Source organism: Eutrigla gurnardus, assembly GCF_963514095.1.
Source record: "Eutrigla gurnardus genome assembly, chromosome: 20".
Lineage (NCBI taxonomy): Eukaryota > Metazoa > Chordata > Actinopteri > Perciformes > Triglidae > Eutrigla > Eutrigla gurnardus.
The window spans coordinates 17,640,043-17,661,948 of record NC_139931.1 but is presented as its reverse complement, the minus strand read 5'-3'; the positions used below and the strand labels follow the sequence as shown (position 1 = coordinate 17,661,948).

Here is a 21,906-nt window from a genome sequence, read left to right as displayed (position 1 = left end):
GACCCCCTGGATTAGCATTAGCGATTAGCATAAACAAACTGAAATGGTAAAATATGGCTTGCAGTTTTGTTCGAACAGGAAATAAAGAGACTGGAGATGATACCCAATGACCCAGATTAGCATTTAATATAAGGAATCATGCATTATTACATATTTTAAATTATAATTACATATTATTAGTGTGGAAGGGAGGTATACAGATGACACTAGGACACCGGCAGAGGGCCAGAAAGCTCACCTGGGCCTTTCACTGATTAAACAGAGAGTGAGAGCAGCTGAGGCTTGATTTGGTATGTTCCTTTTATATATGTCTAAAAGCATGTTTTAATTAGTAAAATGTACAACAATGAAATTGTATTAAAATGAATTATTAAAATAATTCATTTTTCTAGATTCTGCATGTTCGTGAGGGATTTTGCTTGGAGTGATTGCATTATATGCATGTCAGCCAAGAAGCAAGGTTCTTTAGTCCCTTTACAAAATAATAATCTGGCTTTTTGAGAGATTTCAGTCACCTGCAATGAGCAAGGACTTTTAGAGGAGCCAACCACTGTTTTTCTCCTACTTATGAGGTTTTGGTGCCTCTTAACTGTTTTATTTACTGGGCCATTTGTTATTTTCTTTGTGGGGTTTTCTACCATGTCAAGGAGGGGTAAGTTAAATACAGTCACATAGTGTGGTTTAGCTCCCATTAGCTTGCTGTAAACATTTGAGTGTTATAGAACCAGTTTGCGTTGGTTCGTGTGTCGTGGTGGATTATGTATACTTTTTTAATTATACCTTTTTTATGCATGACTCTACACTAACCTCCCTTGTCGTGCAGTTTAACCCACATTGGTTATTTTGCTTTTTGTTATTATCCCATGCAGAATAAATACAATTTATATTTTTGACGTAATCTCTGGTTCCAGATTATTCTGGGTTCTATATGGAATAACACTTGGTCACATCACCCCCCCCCCCCCTTATGTAGTCTCAAAGAGGTTGGTGACCCCTGTGTTAAGAGTGACAAAGCGCGCCCCTGTCTCATGCACGGTTAATAAACAGAAGGCCAGAAATAGCTCGGCTCCTCTGACGCGGATCTTTAGGACCCAGCAGCACCGGGGCTGCTCCCCGCTGCCCCGCCGACGGTCCGCAGGCTGACGTGCGGAGAGAAACGCGGCTCCGGTGCTGAGGCAGGAGGCAGCATCGTCACCCGGCGAGAGAGCGAGGCAGGAGGCCGGAGGAGGGACCGCATCGTCCGGTAAGAGACTGACAGTCTGACGACACGTTCAATCTCAACTGGAGTGAAGCAGGTGGAGGTGCGCAGCCACCACCGCGTCACAGGAATATTGATAGCTGCATGCATATATATCTGTTATATATGTTGTGATAAATATGTATATTATAGGCACGTCGTGTCTTTTTTCCTGAGCGTGTCGTGACGGAGTTGTGACCTGCGGTGGACGCTGTGTGAGTGACGTTAGACGTCTCAAAACTTCACACCTTCGCTTTCTGTCATTCTCATTTGAGAAAATGAAAACTTGAAAACATTCTAATGTGAAGGACACGATGGCACTTAGTGGCGTGAAGGAATTATTATCATCATCATATTATCATCACACTCCTTTTCTGAATGAAGAATCGTCTATAACATAATGACAGTGGGCCTGAGAAACAGTTGTTGTGTTGTGAGCTTGTTGCAGCACTTTTTGTATTCATGCTGTTTATGTGTCGTCAAATTGTTGTTTGAATGTCGTCAAGTTTATTTTTTAATTATAATTAGCTATGATTTTGCTGTGTGTTGAGCTCTCAGGGTCCCATATACAGTATAATTATTCTAAATGTTATCATCTTTATAAAAGCCCTGCTACAAAGGCATCACCTCAAAAAATAATTTCTTCCTATATTACACATGATGTTTGAAAAAGATGAGTTTACGCATCAAGGAAGTCTTATTTTGTTGTCTCACTGTTAAAGTATGACTGTGAAAATACCTAATTATAAAGCGGACACACCTAAAAGTGGCGTTCCTCTCCCTGAAGCTGTGACGCCTGTGTGTTCGGTACCAGGATGTAACCTTACTCACACTAACAACAGGTCTCCCTCCTTCTCTTCCCGGCTGACAGCGTTGATGCTTTAAAACGTGAGACTTTGTGTCACTATCGTCTGCTTCTACAAAATCAGAGAGCACCTGAGTCATCTCCCGATAAGCAACGCTGCATCCCTCTGTTGGAGTGTCACCTTATCCGATATCCAAGGACACCCAGAGGACAAGGTTTACGAAAGCAAATAATACAGTCCAAACAATATTCCCATGCGATGAATTCAGGTTCTTTTTCAAACTGTCACCCCGTCAGCGTGACGCTTTCACATGTTAATGTTACCCAGAGACGTTGGATTGCCGTCTGTTTTTGGCCTGAAGCTCAGTCTGCATTTTGGCAACACAACTCTTTCCTTCGGCTCTTCAAGAGGCTGTAAAACAGCTGATGGAGCTGTCAGTGTCACTGTCCAAACAGTAGTGTGTCCTTTATGCTTTATTTGTAGTTTTAACAAATGTACTACAGGAATATCCTCCACACACGTACATACATGTGTTCTACATGAACTGGTGTGTTCAGGTATTCTGGTTGTGGTGGTAAAAGTGGCGTTTGGCTCCAGAGACTGAGAATAAAAGGCTGCCGTGTAACAGTGATTCATGCTGTTGTGGTTCCTGCCAGCTTGTAAATACTGAATGACAGAATCACTATATGAGTTTTACTGCTACGGACAGAGTGTTCAGTTTAGACCAAATGTGTGAATTCGGATTTAATGCCTAAAATTGTTAAATATGTCTAGTTAGTTAATAGTCTTATTTTTTTGTGACTGATTGACATGTATATGTTTACAGTTTTATATAAGGACAATGTCCCCTATTCTCTCTGCTGGCCACCAGGGGGCGACTCCTCTAGTTGCAAAAAGAAGTCTGATTGCATGGAAGTCTATGAGAAAATATGACATCACTCTGACTCCTCCAACTTCTTATATAAAGCAGTAGTAACTTGAAATAAAGTCATTCCAAATCCTTTACAGTCCATGACTGTTGACTTGGTTTATGTTCAGCATGAATGGAAAGCTCGACCGCCATAGCAACGGTAACCGAGGGGGCCAGCGCTGAAGCATCTTCTTTATATCTGAAATAAACTAGTTTTTCTGATGTTTAGACCACAAAAATGTTGCTCCTTTAACTGTTTTCTGGTTTCCTTTGTTTTAGTTCCCGTTGGCTGCTGGTCCAGTCTCATTGGTCCTGAACATCTCCTGCTCGGCCAATCAGCGCTGACGCCATCATGTGTGACTGGGAAGATTTCTGAGGGCAGCCCGTCAGAAAGTGTGTGAGCCTCTCGGACCCTCGTCCATCGCTTCTCTGCATCCCGACACACATCAAGTGCATCTGAGCTGCATCATGTTTGCAGCTTTTTCAAGCTAATTCATATTCTGCTACATTCTGAATTCATAGCATTAATATAGCAGCGAATAACAGCATTGTTATTTGTTTAGCTTTTCATGACTTTGCTAAACAAACAAACCTTCCTCAGGACGTCATCACAATATCTTAACATTTGCTGCTGTCATGTTTTGAATGTCGTATACAGAACCTCGACAGATAAACCGCTTGTTGTGGTTTTTCTTCCAGCTCCTCTGTCCGTTTCCATTAAAGCACAGCCGTAGTGCATCATGGGAGGCGTGGCGGCGGACGCGGGTGCAGGAGGGGCGAAGGCCCCGGATGGCGGGTGGGGCTGGGTGGTTCTTTCCGGCTGTTTCGTCATCACAGGTTTCTCCTACGCGTTCCCCAAAGCGGTCAGCGTGTTTTTCAAAGAGCTGATCCGGGAGTTCGGGGTGGGATACAGCGACACCGCCTGGATCTCCTCCATCCTGCTGGCCATGCTCTACGGCACAGGTCGGTCACTGCTCGCCTTCACAGCACGCACACAACGCACGAATGATGTCATCCAGCCCCTTTTCAGAAAGCACTTTGGTTTTCTCGTATGTCTACCTGAATATACCGGTTTTCATTCTGAAATGAGTGAATTCTGAAAGGCTCTGTTTGAGTTTGTGTCTCTTTAAGCCTCCCTTAAAAAAGTGTAATAGCACAGTTTGTCATTCTCTCTGCTGGCCATCAGGGGGCGACTCCTCTGGTTGAAAAAGAAGCCTGATTACATGGAAGTCTATGAGAACTTATTATTATCTCAGTAAATATTGTAAACATGAGTTGATGCTCTCAAGTCTTCTTCAGTCCAGCAGAGTCAGATGAAAAGATAGACATCCATCCTGTCCTCTCACACTAATAGAGGAAGCAGACCTACTGACGGAGTGCGTTCCACTTTGTGCAGGTCCTCTGTGCAGCGTGCTGGTGAACCGCTTCGGCTGTCGCCCGGTGATGATGGTGGGCGGCCTCTTTGCCTCTCTGGGAATGATCCTGGCCTCGTTCTCCACCAGCATCATGCACATCTACCTCTCCACTGGGGTCATCACAGGTCTGACTGTCTGCCGAAGGTTCCTCTAGTCACATCTGACTGAGGCTGACATTAGCATGCAGCGTATTTAAATATGTGACGACGATATGAGGATTAATCATTTAAAGTTTAAAAATAGCAATCAACACATATCATCATGGTGAATACAAACCCATTATATTGTTAGTTGGAATTCATGGGAATAAAGTGGAAATATCTTTGCAGATAGAATAACAAGATCCATTCATTTATCAAATACATAAAGTGTGAAATGTGTTATTTGACAATAAAGAGCGAATGGAAATAGCTGAATTAAAACATGAGCTCAATCAAGCTAGAAGTCAGAGGATGAAGAAGCTTTCTCTCCTGCAGGTCTGGGCTTAGCGCTGAACTTCCAGCCCTCGCTCATCATGCTCAACCGCTACTTCAGCGAGAAGCGTCCCCTGGCCAACGGGCTCTCGGCAGCGGGGAGCCCCGTGGCCCTGTGCTGCCTCTCTCCGCTGGGCCAGGTCCTCCAGTCCAAGTACGGGTGGAGGGGGGGCTTCCTCATCTTGGGGGGCATCCTACTCAACTGCTGTGTGTGCGGGGCCCTAATGAAGCCTCTCCCTGCCCCCGAGCTCAAGTCTGAGGAGCTGCAACGGGACGACGGAGAAGGAACAGCGACGCAGAAGAAGCCCAAATCCAAGCTGCTGGACTTCTCCGTGTTCAAGGACCGGGGGTTCCTCATCTACACCGTGGCGGCCTCCGTCATGGTGCTGGGGCTGTTTGTGCCCCCGGTGTTCATCGTGAGCTACGCCAAGGAGCTGGGCAACGAGGACACCAAATCGGCTCTGCTGCTCTCCATCTTGGGCTTCATTGACATTTTCGCGCGGCCCACGTGCGGCGTGATCGCCGGCCTGAAGTGGGTGCGGCCTCGCTGCGTCTACCTCTTCAGCTTCGCCCTGCTCTTCAACGGGACCACGGACCTGGTCGGGTCGCTGGTAGGTGAACGCTCGCTGGTCAGGGACGGGACAGTCCACCGGGGTCCAACCTGAACACTCTCCCTTTGTCACCAGGCCAATGACTACTCGTCGCTGGTGGTCTTCTGCATCTTCTTCGGCATCTCCTACGGCATGGTGGGCGCCCTGCAGTTTGAGGTTCTCATGGCGATCGTCGGGACCGAGAAGTTCTCCAGTGCCATCGGCCTGGTGCTGCTCATGGAGGCCGTCGCTGTGCTGGTGGGGCCGCCTAGTGCAGGTCAGTCAGACTCAAACACACAAGTTGATTTGAAAGGTTTTTGCTGGTATTTGGATACATTTGTACTAGAAATAAAGGTACTAACTAGAAGCATATTGGGTTCTTCTACTTGTCCTCAAAGAACCTCATAAAGAGGATTCTACCCAGAACATAAAGGGTCATACCAATGTGTTTCTCCGTCAGGCCGGCTCCTCGATGCCACCAAGAACTACATGTGGGTCTTCCTGCTGGCGGGGAGCGAGGTGGTCCTGGCGGCCGTGGTCCTGGCTACCTGTAACTTCCTGTTCATCAGAAACACCTCCTCGCCATCGGCAGACAAGCTGGAGGACGTCAGAGTGACAGAAGACGCCGAGACGGAGGAGTGCAGCACGCCCGCAGACGTGGACGACCAAGAGGAGAAGGGGGCGAGAGAGGAGACCAAGAAGGAGGAGGCCGTGAAGGAGTTAAAGGAAGAGGAGACGGACACGGAGAAGGTCGAGGAGGTCGGAGCGGAGAACGTGAGAGTGGACTCGCGGGAGGTGGAACGGTTCTTGAAGGAGCCACAACAAAACGGAGGCGTGGCCACCAATCCTGAAACGTCCCTGTGAGCAGGGACGAAGGAGGCCGGATGAGATTAGACTTTTTTAAATAAGGCGACTGCAGGATGGAGTGAGCAAGGAAGTCAGTGTTTAATCCAGGTATTTATGTCGTCACTGCCACGTGGAACACTAAGAGTTACGTCAGCAATATTTAGTCACTAGATGTTTTTAAAACGTGTCGGTAATAGTATTAAGGCATAATAACTCACGTTCAGCTCCGCCTTGCTGTCAGATTTGATTTTGATGTCGCCACCAGCAAATAAAGTAAAGGGTGATTTTGGTGAGATTCCTATTTGTGTCGACAAATCCAATGAAATGCTGCTGCTTTTCATTGGATTTGTAGACAATAATAGATGGAATCACACAGCTGAACCCTTTCTGCTTCTTTTTCCCAGAACGTGTTAGTCAGAGCAGCTTCATGGTGAGAGTAGCAGCACCTTTCTATTAATGCTTGAAATGGTTCGTGTTTGTTCGTGAAAACGCTCGAAAGGCGGAGGCGGATCAGACCTGGTTTCTGTTGTATCGGTAATAAGTGGAGTGTCAGTGTCGCAGTTGTTTGAAGATCGTTGCTGGTCTCGTGGCAGCTTTTGTGATTTCTCCTCGGGCTCGTAAAGCAGGGCCCAAATACTCTCCACCTGGGTGAGATGGAGTGTGATGTTTAAACTTTACATTTCGGGGATAGACTGTGAGATTCAGGCTGACGAAGATGCCGGATTAACACATTCTTAACCGTTTCAACAGCACATAATAGTGTGTCACCCGACAGCTGTGATGCATCTATTAGTAACCATGGCGATGGATGATTTTTACAGTGCCGAAGTGTCACTCAGCGTAGGAACGGGACATAATGTCTTTATTTGATCATTTAACAGATCAGCTGGTAAATATATGATAGAAAAACAGATGTATTTTATTTTTTTAATACTTCTATATGACTGGTCTTTAAATATATTTTCAGATGTCATAGATTATTATATTCTAACGTAAAATGAATATCATGCTCTCTTCTGGCCTTCTTTTTTTCTGTGACCTCGCTGTGATTTCAATGTGCTTCTGTGTTCGATGAAGCTGCAGTCGAGAGGCGTGTCTGAGAGGAAGCTGTGAAGACTCGTCCCTGTTAAGTCACTTTCTCATTCGAACCACAACATTCCTACTGAATGTCACCGATGTCCGTCCACACAGAGTCAATCCCTCTTTCGTTTTACGCTTTTCGATTAGAAAATTCAGTATCCACTGTGTGAAAAATGTATAAATATTATCTGAAAAGGAAAACTCAAATGTGTAATTGTCCTGTGTGTAAAAATGTCATCATGAATCACCTTCCTTTGTGTCTCTTATTAACAAGCCCTTCATTGTACGTAATGGTGGGCTCATTAAGCTCTAATAAATGTGTAATTTGGGGTGTGTATATTAAAATTTCCAATTCAAACACAGAGTTGATTATGAATTCATATGTTATTTGTATTAATCACTTACTTGAGTTATGTAGCTGATTAAAAAAATATCCTGTGTGATTTACTTCCAAAATGTAAGGCAGTTTCAGTATTGCAGTATTTCACGTGCTTCTATTGCCACTTTGAAATAAGTAGAGGGTCTGAATTAGTCTTTTCCACCACTGCGTTCATGTTTGTGCTGTACGCCATCCACACCAGAAGGGGGCGACAACACAACAAACTGGATGGCTACAAACCATTATTAAAAAAAAAGAAAAGAAGAAGCTCCCGGTAAAAGTTTCCCACCGGTGCTTTTTCGCTGTTGCACACATTTGGAAAGTGCTGCGCCAGGAATACTCTACAAAACCTCACAGTATTACAGGTGAAACAACAAACTTCCAATATATTTCGCTGTACCAAGATGTAACGTTACAGTGAGAACGTGACCGGAACTGTGCATGATGTTGCCATAGAAACAGAACCGTGATTCGCGTTCCAGTGGTTAACTGCGGTGGTGTATCATGTGCTACATGGCAACTGACCGCAGTTAGCTTTGCTAGCTAAATAGCAGCACAGCTCAGACACAGATAACTTATTTTATTTTATGAAATTATATTCAGTATTTCTCAGGGGCAGTATATATTAATAAACACGACTGTAAATGTGTCAGAATAAACCATGCGGCTAGTTTTCATCCGTAGTTGCTAGCCAGTTGTGAACATCAAAAAACAAAAAACATGACATAAAGCATGTCTACTGCTAATAACATTAGCAAACGGTACTTTCACATTTTCAAAGACAGAAAGTCGAAACCAAGAAAAGAAAAATATATGCCAACTTTGCTTGTGCTAACGTTAAGAGGCAAGTGCAAATTTGGTTAAGCTGTGATATGAGTTAGCTAGTTAAATTGAAATATTTTTCCTTTGTCGTTAGCTACATTTAGGAAATCTGCCTTAAGTCTGTACATGAACAAGTAGCTAAACCCTTTTCAAGTAAAGATTATACTTCAGTGTCAGTAAGTTCTTTAAACACCTGAGGAAGTCCATGTGTTCACTGCTGTTTGTGTGGAAACTACCAAACTGACGTACATACTTTTTAAATTAATGCTAAAGAAGCTAACCACGCCAAGCAGACTCAAACATGTCTGGGGCTCTAATAGGGTTGCACATATTAGCATTACATCATCTCTCATGTCATGTTTTGAAATCAAGCAGGAAGGACATTTGGTGGATCTCCAGAGAGCTGAGTAATTCATACATTTCTGTCCCTCCTGCTGTGATGTAGTCGACCGTGATGGAGAAGCTCCAGGGCTTCGAGTTCTGGAGGAAGACCCTGAAGGAAGCCCGCTTTGTGGTGGCGCCCATGGTGGACCAGAGCGAGTTGGCCTGGCGCCTGCTGAGCCGCCGCCACGGCGCCCAGCTCTGCTACACCCCAATGCTGCACGCTCAGGTGTTTGTTCGCGACGCCAACTACAGGAGAGATAACCTCTACAATGAAGTGTGTGAAGAGGACAGACCTCTCATCACACAGGTGAGCGTCCACACAGGCAGCATCATTCACAGCTCGCTTTGGTGGCTGACTGGAACATTTCCTACTGTTTATTATCTTCTCACAGGGCATCTTATGTGCATTCCCATTTTCATAGCCAAGTTTTCAACCAGGAACCTATTTCCCACATGTTTTGTATCTAAGTCATTAATGGGGACAGCCATTTTTGAAAGTGGTCCAGTATTGAGGGAGAGAATAGAATATATCTTTATTGTTATTGTTAGGACAATGTAACACCGTTAAGCAGCACTCAATTGTCATGTGATCACTCGGGGCAACTCCTCACCGTCAATATACATACACTAAAAGTGCTGACAGGCTCAGATTACAACATTTACCTTTCGCTTGATCCCGTCTGTTTGTTCATCCTGGAAGTCAGCTGACAGCGTTATAGCTGTGTCCCAATTCAGCAGAGGTCTTGTTGTTTGTAACCTAGATACAAATACATGGCAATATAGTGCCCAGGTTGAAAAAAACCTGTGACATCATTCCTCCTGTGATGCCAGTAAACAGCAGTGTTTCCTTCCCTCTGTGTCAGTTTTGTGCCAATGATCCAGAGGTGTTCCTCCAGGCGGCTCTGCTGGCCCAGGACTACTGCGATGCCAAGAGAGGTACAAGCAGTTCCTCCACAAATGAACCCCCAAATTCTGAGTTTGGCGACTCCTAGTGGTTGTAAGGAGAGTGACGCCAACCAGACAGAGTGAAAAGAAAACTAACCTGTCTTAAACTTGTTTCTAAGGACACTATGGAGTTTTCCTTCAAGACGAGTGGGAGCTGTTAGAGAAAATGGGTAAGTTGGCCTTTAAGTATTGTAGGACTCTGGAATGATCTCTGTCAAAGTGTAAATTCTTCCTGAAAATCTCTTTCCATTTTAGCACAGTTAATTTGTATTTTTCATGATCCTTTTACCTAACATTTCGTTCTTATTTTACAGTCAGGTTAGCCAATGAAAAGCTCTCGGTGCCCATCACATGTAAGATCCGTGTGTTCCAGGAGCTGGAAAAGACGGTCCGCTACGCCCAGATGCTGGAGAAAGCTGGGTGTCAGGTGTGAACAGTGTGTAACCAAACTATCCTTTAAAAATGTCAAATATGGAGCGTGTTTTTAGTTTCAGAATGCTTCTTTATCTGTCAAATCTGCCAGCTTGAAAAGATGTTTGTCAAATATCTTCCCAGCTGCTGACCGTGCATGGCCGAACCAAAGACCAGAAAGGAGCCATGACAGGCATCGCTGACTGGGAGCAAATCATGGCAGTACGGTGAGCTGCCATCACCTTGTTTTTGCCTTCACATGTAATCTGGAACATACATTTTTAACCAAGTTGTCCAAATCCAATATCTTTCTCCTTCCTGGAAACTAAAATATGACGCCTGCTTACATCACCTTGTACCAACCAATTTCAACCAATAACATCATGACATCCAGCCATCAATCAATCTGCTGCTTTGAGTGCTCAACCTGGAAAAACAACATGTTTTCAATCAGCCTTGGTGTGTTTTTGCTGCAGGAAGGCAGTAAATATTCCGGTGTTTGCAAACGGCAACATTCAGCACCTGAGTGACGTGGAGCGCTGCATCAAGGAGACGGGAGTGCATGGAGTTATGAGTGCAGGTAAACGATACATGTCTACACTGTCTCCTTACACATTTTTACTTGTTCAGTCGGGTTAATAGATGAGGCATAATGTGCATTTCGTGCTCACGATAAACATTGTTTTCAAACTCTTAGAGGGGAACCTCCACAACCCAGCGCTGTTTGAAGGCTGCAGCCCTCCAGTGTGGGAGATGGCTGAGGAATATCTGGAGGTGGTGAAGCAGTATCCTCCCTGCACTCTGTCCTACGTACGAGCCCATCTCTTCAAACTCTGGCACCACACGTACGTCTCTCTTTGTGGGTCTCAATTTTATTTTTGTCCTCAAAAGCAAAATTAACCAAAACTGACACCTCGACTATAAGCTATACGCTTGTGTGATACAAAATTCACAACAATGTCTTGTCACAGATTATACATTTTATAATGTGTGTGTGTGTGTTTGTGTGTGTGTGTGTGTGTAGGCTACAGATCCACCAGGACTTGAGAGAAGAGTTGGCCAAGGTGAAGAACCTCGAGGGTTTGGCTGGTGTCAGCAAACAGCTGAGGCTGCGCTGCCAGGTAACAGTGGTTGTTGTTGTTGTTTCATTGCTAAATGCTCAGCAGCACCAGAGGGAGGGATTGAAATACCCTTTTACTCCAAATATAAAAAAAGTTATTATATGTTCACCGATTGGTGCATTATGCATAGCAAGGATGTGTTTTCCATTGGATTTATTGCATAGGCCTCTTTACAGATCCAGATATTGGCCTGTAGTCTGTGGTGTTCGGGAGAAGCTGCACTCTGCTGCGCTGAAAATACACGCCGAGTCTATTTTCGTCTCCTTCGCTGGTCGATGGGATGCACTTAAAACCAGCTCCTCCTCATCCTCCGTAGTCCTTCAAGCAGGGGAAATATAAGAGCTCTGTCCTCCTGCTAACAGGCCCTTATTGTGAAATATAGATAAGAAATAATAATGAGGATGAATGTGTTTTCAACATCTTAAACAAAGCCATAAATCTTTTTGATCCGTCTTCTTCATAACTGGACTTTTAACAGAATGACCTTAGTCTGAAGGCTGCAGCACAATACCGTAGGAAATAACCATAAACGACTTATTACTTAGGCTATATGTGAATACCAATAAATTATTCTGTGAAATAAACAGCTTTATTTAATTATTTCAATGATACTAAGAACATGTATTAAACAATCAAATCATCTTTAACCCTACCGGAAACTGGCAAATTGTTTTTAATTATAAAAAATGTAATTATTAATTCAATCACTAGTTTATTAATGTGCAATATCAGCTTTTCATATTTCAGTGTGCAATAATGTGAACTCAACCACTAAGTCTGTCTACAATCACTCATATCATTATTATATTTAGTTGTTTTTTTACCGTTTGACTTTATTTATATTTAATTATTATACTTATCCCCTTGTTAAGTTTTCACATTCACTATGTCATTGTGACAAGCCGTCACTGCAGAGGTGCGCTGGTTTTATGCACCTTAAGAGCTGCAACAGACGTCAAGTTTGCTCTCGGAACACTTGAATCACAATATGCTGAAATGTCATTATGTTATATATAATGTTATGAGATGATGTTATGTATGTTGTATATGCTACAATATTTAATATCGTGTTACTACAAAATCTACATTGGTGTCCCAGCAGCTGTACTGTCTGTTTGTACAGGAGGAGATAGCCCAAGGAAAGGATGTGGAGCAGAAGGAGGCTGGCCTGCCGTGCCCCCACTGGATCTGCCAGCCATATGTCAGACCACCGTGAGTCACCTCTCTTTATTTTATTTTTTTACCATACATCTGTAGAGTAGACGACTCCAGTGCTGTCATTTAACAGCGACAGTGAGCTGCATCTGAGTATGTAAGCAGGCAGCAAGAAATAAGGTTTGATATTGACTGGCGGCATTTGTCAGGAAAACGAAATCCAAAGCTCCCCAGCTCCCCAATGACTCACCTTTGTCTGACACTAATGATGAATCCCGAGCACCAGCCCACATTTCTCTCCTGTAGCGATCTTACTGACCTTGCCTTACAGGCCAAAGGAGCCTGTTGCTAACGGTAACAGCCAGGGTGCTGAGGTGAAGAAGGCGGTGTGTCAGAAGAGGGCGCTGGAGGACTCGGACGGAACGGCTGACACGCTCTCCAAAAACAAGCAGAAGAAGAGATCCCGAAACCCCCACAAGAACTTCTGTCCCGAGCAGAAACGTGAGTCCCTGGGGATGGGACCCTGGGGGGTTGAAAGAAACACAATACGTTGATTAAAGAGGAATGGGACGATATATACAAATTTCATGACAAGATATTATCCTGATATTCAATTATCCAGCTTAAAACTCACAGAATTGTTTTTTGTGAACATCTTTTTTTAGTGAAAAACAATAAAATAATCTTAAATAAGATGATCATAAATGTTCCTCTTTGAAACAAGCAGACTGCTAAAAGTTCCCCTCTGGTTTCCTCCCACAGCAAAGTACATCAAGTGTGAGCAGTGTGGGAACCCGAAGGTCAGTGTCTGTTTGTTCAAGACGTACATGACATTCTGTACGCGGTGCTTCCACCTGAATCAACTTCAACCAAAGAGTCACGGAGACATTTCTGGTGCTTTTGTACTCGATACCTTTTATTTTGCTCTGCAGGGAAATAAATGCGTCTTCAACTTGTGTCGAAGCTGCTGTAAGAAGAAGGCCTACAAGGAGGTGGCAGACTGTCCAAGTCAGTACATGCTCAGATAACTGTGTCACCACATTCTACATGAGATGATTGTTTTATCGTTCATATATCTGATTAGATTTACTTTCATGAGAGATTCATCATAAGTCATTTTCCCAACAAAATATTGCACACAATATGTAAAAAGTAAGAAAAGAAACGGCTAGTCATAGGACTGAACGTGGCCCCGCCTCCAAGCTGTCCTTTATTTACAGTCTATGGTCCAGACTTATGCAAAAAAAAGACATCTTGTTGCATTTCAGTAAAAAGTGATTTAACTTTTGGTTGACAGGCCACGGGCTGAGGTTCAAAACCAAGGCAGAGAAACAGAAAGCAGAGGAGGACGGGAGGAAGGAGAATGAGAAGAAGGACGATAAGACAAATGACGAGGAGATGAAGGACGACGACAGGAAGGGGGGCTCGGCGACGGAGACGGAGAGAAGCAGCAGCTCTTCTCAGCCTCCCCAAGGTTCAAGTACAGAGCTGCAGGTGCCACTATGAGCAGGACTACAGCTACCTCCACACACACAAACCAAACTCTGTCTCCCTGAGGACCACCAAGCAGGCGAAGGTCCTTTCTACCATCATCAGACAAGTTAATGCACTCTTTGCTGTCCAAAATGTAAAGTAGGTTCACGCAACATTTCAGCCGTCTTGGCCTGAATGGTTCGGTCCAAAGTTGCTGTGAGGACCTGCTTGGGGATGAAAACGTGTGAGAGATGCAAGTGAAGGGTAATTGAAACAAGGTTGGTGTGTGCATGTAGAGGCAGCCAATGATTAGTCAGGATAAACACTATAGAGGGGCTAAGTCCCGCCCCATCCTGTGTTCCCTATAGGGCCTTGTTTTGGAAAAAACATGTCGATGAGAGAGACATTTTTAATCCCGTTTGAATCGTACCATAAATAACACATATGATTGTCTGTCAATTTAAAAGATAATTTTTCAAGTCAAGTTTGGTGTAGGTTTGTCATCATTTCATCTAGTTTAGTGTGAAACCGCTCAGTAAACGACACACAACGACATACACACAACCTACGACACCAACACAGCAGTTAGCTTGTTTCGCTAGCTAGTTATCTCTCCATGTGTTTTATCCAGCGACCCTTCTTTTCTTTTTTGCGGCCGGAAGAGAAAGAAGGAGTGAGCCGTGCTGTCGGCGTTACATCCCGATACCGAACACACAGGCGCCACTAATGACATATATTCTTACTTTGACGTGTAAAATTCTCTTTTAAATTGACAAACAACATGTGTGTCATTCATCCCAACATTCATGTGGGATTCAAAATAGGATTCGTCTCTTGTCATTGGCTGCTGTACATATTTTCTCCCTAAACCAGGTCCCGTGGTGGTCCACCGGAAGGGGCGGGGATTAGTCTTTCTATAAACTGCTGCTAAGCAACCTTATTAAGGGAGAGACTGTCTGGGACTGAAGCATGGATGGACACTGCATCAGCAGATAAAACCATTAAGTAATAAAGTGACGTGGAGTAGCTTGAGCTTTTTCAATTTTTTTGGGGGGGGGGAGCTTCCTCAACCATTTCTTTGAGTCATCTTTTATTTTTAAGATAAATATTTTATGAGAAGTTTGAAGATTCTTTCAGCCAAATTTGTAACTGAGGCCACCAAAGTAAAAACACGGTTTCACCTCTTTGATTGAAGGTCATGAATGTGTTTGCACCTTCAACTTATGACTTGTGCTTGTGATGAGAAGTACCGCTGCCTATCAGCATGGGAACTTGGAGAGAGGAGCTCAAAGCGGCGCTCAGTTTCTACACAATCTTATTTCAAGATGCTGCCTGTATATTCCTGCATGCAGTGTCTCAAACACTGAGGGGTTTTTCCAACCTAGATGGATAAGAAGCTGTATATCAGACATTTCTGTAGGTGTTTAGCCTAGCTTAGCACAAAGATTGGAGGCTAGCCCAGCTCTATAAGAAGACGTATCCATAACTAGCTAACAAGACACTTTTGATGGATGCTAGCAGTTTTCATGTGATTCTAGCCTTTGTGCTCGGCTAGCCTGTTGCTGCTGCTCCTGTCATCTGAAAAGCCCCTGAAAACCAATTTTTCAAATTTTAAGTTTTTTTCTCCGGCATTAAACATACATTTAAAAAGTTCATCGTCATTAGTGGTATTTGTTACAAGTTAAATGCTCCGAAACCAGGCTTCATCAGGACAAGTGTGGGCGTGATTTGAACCAGTTCAACACATTTAACAGCGGATGTGATCTTTCATGCCAAACACCATTTCTGCTAACATTATTAATAATCAACACATTGCTGTTTAATTAGCATAATCTTCAAAGAGCAGTGCATAGAATTAAATTAATGATAGACAGCTGGAATTGTTCTTTTGGGGTTTAGTTCGATTTAAAAAAAAAATTCATATTGACTAAAATTGATGCTTTTCTGCAAAGATAAACAAACCATATACAGACTGACCATATGCTATAATAAAGGAAAACGGGGCGACAATACAACACAGGGAGAAGATGTAAAGCGTATGACATTGTAGAAGAGGAAGACAAAGGCATTTAATCAAGTTTCTTTCATAGTTTACCCTGGAAAGTCCAAAAATGCCTCTCTTACGTGAAAAAACATGGTGCCGGCAGGGATGCGAGAGAGAGAAAAATGAATCTGTTTTAACGGCAGCGCTAGAAAGTGTGTGCCTCCCTACACTGACATTTTACCCATTTAGCGGGGAGCTCCCCAATTCCACCGTGCTTTCATGCTACTAATTACTGCACATAAATGGCGCCACATGAACTGCCAGACGGAATTTACCGTTTTTGAAATTAGCGGTCATGATAGGCAGGTGGGACATAAAAGGTGGGAGGAATTTGATTTGATGGTTGAAAAGACGACCTTCTCCAGCTCTGTGCTGCTAAAGGTTACAGATCGATCGATGGCTGGATGTCAAGATACTACTGGTTGAAATTGGTTGCTACAAGTTGATGTAAGCACGACATCTTTTGTATTCCAGGAAGAAAAAACATAAGGTATTGATATAAAATATGCAGAAATAGATTTTTTTTTTTGCATATATTGTTAAGTGGATGCACAATATGGTCATGGATGTGTTCTAAAAGCATTAAAAATGCTTTTTTTTCAATTGCAGCTAGATTTTAAACATGTTAATGGCCACTGGACTCAACAGGGACCCCCTCACTAAGAGCTCACAGACCTGGAAAGTCTATTTCTATAGGCTACATGCACCGTCTTTGGTGGTTAATGTTCTTGCATAGCTGCTGTACTTCGTCGTGCAAAACTGCCTGCACACGCTAAGGTACCTCATGATTGTTTACGAACTGTACAAGGGTCAATATAAGATGAATTTTTCATGTGAAGCCGAACTAATTAAAATTAAATAGAATCATCAGGTGATTTAAACACAGGAAGTGTTAAGTGTGTCGGTTTGATTTTCTTCTCTGTTTTCTGTGCCTGAAACTCTGTCCTGTGTCAGGATGAAATGCAGCGTTTAAATCACCTCGCATGAGTTAAATGAACAAATTCTCCATCATGACACTTAAATTGATGCTTTAAAGCTTTTAATGCAAAGGTGAACAAGCCAGAGAGAAAGTCAGCTGTAATGAGAAGCTACAAAGAGTAAAGGCGGGCCGTCCGCTGCAGATCCTCAGACGTTTACTACTCAGCGGAGTCTTCTTCGCCCTGGCGGGTGAAGTCGTTGATGAAGCGCAGGTACTTGGCCACCGGGGTGTAGACGCCAAGGCCACCTGCGACACCACAACCTTTCGGAGACCCGTAACTCATGATGCCCGCCTGCACGTATCTACCGTCTACAAGGCACATCAGCGGCCCACCATAATCCCCCTTTGGAAGCACAAACGTACAATGTCATTGTTTGGTCTCACCACTTTGCATCGTTTAAATCCTTATTTGAATGCGTTGAGTTGATACAGCCGATACATATGGTAGTTTTGTAGGAAACGGTCAGTAGTTGCAATATTGAGTACTTACCTCAGATCAGGAACGATGTAGTTGCACTACATCCATACCTTATATAGAGTCTAATCACTAGTGCTAATCGCTAATTCTTATTATTCATGCTAACTACTTTTTATATTTGGGGACTGTTATGGTGGCAAAATACAGTGTAAAGGGACTTTGAGTTCACACGCGACACTGGGATATTTGTATGCTAGCGATAAGCATTCGCGTAGCCATGTGTATGTTAGCGATTAGCATAAGTGCTAATTGAAAGGGTAACAGCTACACTTAATTATGGAATATGATTTCTGACCAACTGCTGAGATTTGTTGTTGTGCATGATACGAGATTGGGAGCATTTTAATTGCCTCTCAACGGCTCTCATGGCAAGACCGAAGCCGCCAGCGCTAACAGCAACATCCATGTGTTCTAGTACAAGTCCTGCATTCAACATGTGACTTCAGTAAAAGTTCAGAGGTACTGGCAGCAAAATGCACTCAAAATATAGTAAAAGTACTCATTCTGCAGTAAAATGGCCTCCAAAACTCACATATGACTGGTAATACTGATTCTGATACTGATCATTTTGCTGTTGTTGGTGGAGGTGGTACGGTGCAATCCAGCCACCCTCAGCCTCATGAATGTTTCTACCGACTCACTTCGCAGGCATCCTTTTTCCCTTTAACCAGGTCGCCTGCACACAGCAAGTCAGCATCCAGGCCCCGGTACTCTTGCTCACACACACTGTGAGAGACGATGGGAATCTGCAGCTCCTGAAGGATTTCTGGATACTTCAGTGGAACTGCATACACACACACACACACACACACACACACACACACACACACACACACACACACACACACACACACACACAAACACACACACACACACACCACACATATAAGTATGTTTAACAAATCACACCTGGTGGTGAACTGGGCCTTGAGAGAACATACCAGTGTCTTTTATCAGATAAGTAAACCATCTTGTGCTACGACTGTATAGTTGACAGATAGTCATTTCCATGACTAAGCCATCATTTTTTTAAGAATTGGTTTGTCAAACATACAACTACATTTACATTTTTTTATTGAGCTTGTTAAAGTATAATTATTTTAGGAATGATGCATTACTGATATTTAAAAAATACACACACATACACTCACTACTTAAAATGGTAGTCAACGGGCAAAGAAAAATGATGCGCTTTTGGCTGCGTCGTTTATCTTATTACACATTTTTACAGTTTAAAGGTGCAGTCACACCAAACGGAAGCAAATTTTTCACACAGCACTATTGGATAGAAAGACAATGCCCCTCCCTCTCAAGTGCGTCTACGAGTGACGCGAGGTGTGAATGCACCTGAATGTTGGGATTTTCTTGATGTGTGAAATGATCTTTCAACCGTGTGTAATTCATGGTACAACTCAAACGGGATCAAATAAGGTATTTGTCTCTCACCGTTGACTACCGTACATATTTTTCCAAAATAAGGTCTCGTGGGGAACACAGGAAGGGGCGGGACTTAGCCCCTCTAATAGGCTGCTTCACTGGAACTTACCATTAGTCTCAGTGTTCCCCCAGCCGATGATCTTACAGACAGATGAAGGACCGAAGACGTCGTTAGCGCTGGGCAGACTCACATTTTGAATCTCAGCTGTGTATTTCACCTCATTCCTCAGCTCTACCACGGCGATGTTGTTCATGTAGCCGACGCTCAGGTTGCGGTACTGATGGTGAGGCTGGACCCTTTTTATACCTCTGTACTTTGTAGTCTTGGAAGTGGTCGTCGCCAGGTTATGTGCGCCGACCCAAGCCATTGATCTTTCCCACAGTTCCATACGATTTCTGGCAACACACACATGCTACATATATAACAGACTGGAATGATGAGGTGTGGTGTGGTAAGTCAATTCAGATCAAGGATAAAACATCTTTAAATCAGTTTATTTTCAAGATTATCTACATGTGTTGTGATTTTTGTTATAAAGATGGGCATTTATGACTATAATTATACAATACTATAAGCAGATTCCAACGTGTTATATGCATGTTAATTATATATTATAGACATGCGCATGAAAGAAATTGTTACCAGCTGTTGATATACATTTGATTTTCTAGTTTATATATTATTCTTACTTAATTTATAATCAATATATTATGTCCCTTTAGTTCAGTTGTTTGTTTTCTATTTTGTCTGTGTAATAAGTTGTTGTAACAAAATAAACATGAGCGTAAGAGTAGATTTATTTTATTTATGTATTGTAATGTCAGATGCGTTCCTATAATAAGAAAGGAAAATGCCCTTTTTTCAATTTGCAAATTATTATACTATGAGCTGAATTTATTACAATGCTCAAACATGCTCCATTTAAAATGTAATAATTTAGTCATAACGTAATAACTTATTCCAAGTGACGCGCAAATGGTTTTCTTAAATGAAGAGCTTTCCTTACATTTAGATGATTACATAATGCCAGGGCCGGCCAAGCTTTTGGGGGGCCCTATAGACTTTGATTTGGGGCCCCCGACCCACCACCAAGGAGTCACCTGTGCTTGACGATTATTGACACGTCACATTATAATGTTACATTATAAATTGTGTTAATTATTAGCTATATCACAAATCACATATCCTGTGATATTCATCTGAGACATCATAACCCTATTAAATCAGAATTATCTTTCTTTTGTGTACATACTTTGATGTTTATGTCACCTGTTTAATTGATATAATATGTAAAACAAAACAAAAACGGCCCTGCATAATGCGCTGGTCATGTGAAAAACAACAAACACACACTCTCTTACCTCCAGCAGCTTGCGGCAGTCAGCACCCACCGATTGTTGAGGAGGGTGCCACCACAGCGCCAGTTGTTCTCACCATCAGAGATGTTTAGGTGGACCATCGATGGCCATGTGTGGTCATCAGCATTCTCCCCTCCGACGATGGAGCTCCTCAGCTCAGCTCCAAGCAAACCTAAAAAAACATCCAGGCAACTTTATGAAAGCCACATTAAAGGTCGTCTGGCGTTTTTGACCTGTAGTGCTACGGAGCAGTTCTTCTATGAGTGGCACCCTGCATTGTTCCTCTCGTGCATGCTCACGAAGATGCCTGTACATGCACGTGCAAGTGGGTGATGTAGGACCATAGACTGTATGTAAACGTGGACGTATAGTCGTGGTGACGTCACACAAAAGTATTAACATCAGAATGAAAAGTATTCACTATGCAGAATATAATGTTAATGTGTTCATCGCTTTAATGTTGCAGTTGGTCAAGTTGGAGACTTATGTTTTAAATATGCGACAGAGAGACACTACAGACAGTAAAGCATTTTAACACAGAGATCAAACTAACATCCAGTTGTCGCAATTAGTCAAAGAACTGTTACTAGGCCACCATAAAAACAATTTGTTATCAAAATTACAGAGTGATTTTACTGGTTTTGCAAGAAAAGACCCAAAAACATAATAACAATATTTTACTAGTAATCGCTGATAAAATATCCTCCACTTATTAAATGCAGATAAATCACTATAGAATAATGTCCTCATGTTTGCCCATCTCACCTCCAATGTTGTGGATCAGCACAAGCACGATGAGTTTACCGAAGAAGGCCATGGCTGTGACCGAGTGAAGAGGTGGCTCTGCAGGCTGCAGCTTTATGGAGCTCTTATCAGCACAATCAGTTTCCTTCTGATGTCACAGCACAAAAGTACATTTACTCAAGTACCGTGGAGTACAGTTTTAAGATACTGATACTTGGACTGAGTATTTCCACGTCGTCATTTTTTAAATATTTTTTCCCCACCCAGGTTTGGTCAATAATTGCAAATCTTCATTTAAACTATATGAAGCACATGTGAAGATTTATAAATAGATAATGAAAATGTGATAATGCAGTTGAATGTAGATGCATGGTTATAAAATAGATTACCCAATATGCATGTCAAAAAGTCATAATTTACATATATATATATAAAATATATGTTATATCAATAAACATGTATTATTATATATTATTATTATAATTATGATTATTATTATTGTAATTATCTTATGCATTATAAGCATCTGCTTGTATGTGTTTACAATTACATTTAATATGCTGCTTTTGAACGTTAATGTTAAAATAAAGGCACAAATACATCCATGACATCGGCCGCAATTGGTGATACTGGAATTTACTTTTTTTCCTTACAGTATTTTTTGCACAAATAATTCATTTCTAAAAGGTAAAAGTATTTATGCAAAATACAATAATTTGCATACGACTAATAAACGTGAAAGTTGCAGTAGAAGTTGAAGTTTATTCACCGAATGGGAACGTTAATGGTTGGTTTTGTTTCTGCGGGAATGTATTTAC

At 42.5% G+C, this 21,906-nt stretch overlaps 3 protein-coding genes across 3 annotated transcripts; 2 read left to right on the top strand and 1 right to left on the bottom strand.

The window, feature by feature from the left end:
• The first annotated feature begins 1,130 nt into the window (after positions 1–1,130).
• slc16a3a (solute carrier family 16 member 3a) lies at positions 1,131–7,709 on the top strand. Its single transcript, XM_084036875.1, has 7 exons — positions 1,131–1,243; positions 3,233–3,346; positions 3,653–3,916; positions 4,350–4,493; positions 4,845–5,452; positions 5,528–5,708; positions 5,892–7,709. The coding sequence occupies exons 3-7, from the start codon at positions 3,694–3,696 to the stop codon at positions 6,293–6,295; spliced, it is 1,560 nt and encodes a 519-aa protein (XP_083893001.1). The 5' UTR covers positions 1,131–1,243; positions 3,233–3,346; positions 3,653–3,693; the 3' UTR covers positions 6,296–7,709.
• A 315-nt stretch (positions 7,710–8,024) lies between these two features.
• Positions 8,025–16,835, top strand: dus1l (dihydrouridine synthase 1-like). Its single transcript, XM_084036387.1, has 14 exons — positions 8,025–8,101; positions 9,004–9,249; positions 9,806–9,878; positions 10,007–10,057; positions 10,202–10,314; positions 10,443–10,525; positions 10,775–10,878; positions 10,996–11,143; positions 11,323–11,419; positions 12,543–12,631; positions 12,906–13,075; positions 13,337–13,374; positions 13,507–13,582; positions 13,872–16,835. Exons 2-14 carry the CDS (start codon positions 9,013–9,015, stop codon positions 14,078–14,080), a joined length of 1,488 nt encoding a protein of 495 aa, XP_083892513.1. The 5' UTR covers positions 8,025–8,101; positions 9,004–9,012; the 3' UTR covers positions 14,081–16,835.
• Positions 16,836–17,113: 278 nt separating this feature from the next.
• LOC311030665 (brain-specific serine protease 4-like) lies at positions 17,114–21,189 on the bottom strand. Its single transcript, XM_084036574.1, has 5 exons — positions 21,110–21,189; positions 20,348–20,516; positions 19,095–19,381; positions 18,190–18,332; positions 17,114–17,413 (listed from the first exon to the last, which is right to left on the bottom strand). Exons 1-5 carry the CDS (start codon positions 21,159–21,161, stop codon positions 17,228–17,230), a joined length of 837 nt encoding a protein of 278 aa, XP_083892700.1. The 5' UTR covers positions 21,162–21,189; the 3' UTR covers positions 17,114–17,227.
• Between the last annotated feature and the right edge of the window lie 717 nt (positions 21,190–21,906).

Coding starts and splice junctions, on each gene's coding strand:
- slc16a3a (XM_084036875.1), top strand. CDS start 3,694: ATGGGAGGCGTGGCGGCGGACGCGGGTGCAGGAGGGGCGAAGGCCCCG. Junction 4,494..4,844: donor CTCCACTGGGGTCATCACAG/GTCTGACTGTCT, acceptor TCTCTCCTGCAG/GTCTGGGCTTAGCGCTGAAC. Junction 5,453..5,527: donor CGGACCTGGTCGGGTCGCTG/GTAGGTGAACGC, acceptor CTTTGTCACCAG/GCCAATGACTACTCGTCGCT.
- dus1l (XM_084036387.1), top strand. CDS start 9,013: ATGGAGAAGCTCCAGGGCTTCGAGTTCTGGAGGAAGACCCTGAAGGAA. Junction 9,250..9,805: donor ACAGACCTCTCATCACACAG/GTGAGCGTCCAC, acceptor CCTCTGTGTCAG/TTTTGTGCCAATGATCCAGA. Junction 10,315..10,442: donor TGGAGAAAGCTGGGTGTCAG/GTGTGAACAGTG, acceptor ATATCTTCCCAG/CTGCTGACCGTGCATGGCCG.
- LOC311030665 (XM_084036574.1), bottom strand. CDS start 21,161: ATGGCCTTCTTCGGTAAACTCATCGTGCTTGTGCTGATCCACAACATT. Junction 20,517..21,109: donor GCTGATCCACAACATTGGAG/GTGAGATGGGCA, acceptor ATGTTTTTTTAG/GTTTGCTTGGAGCTGAGCTG. Junction 17,414..18,189: donor GGAAAAAGGATGCCTGCGAA/GTGAGTCGGTAG, acceptor GTGCTTCCAAAG/GGGGATTATGGTGGGCCGCT.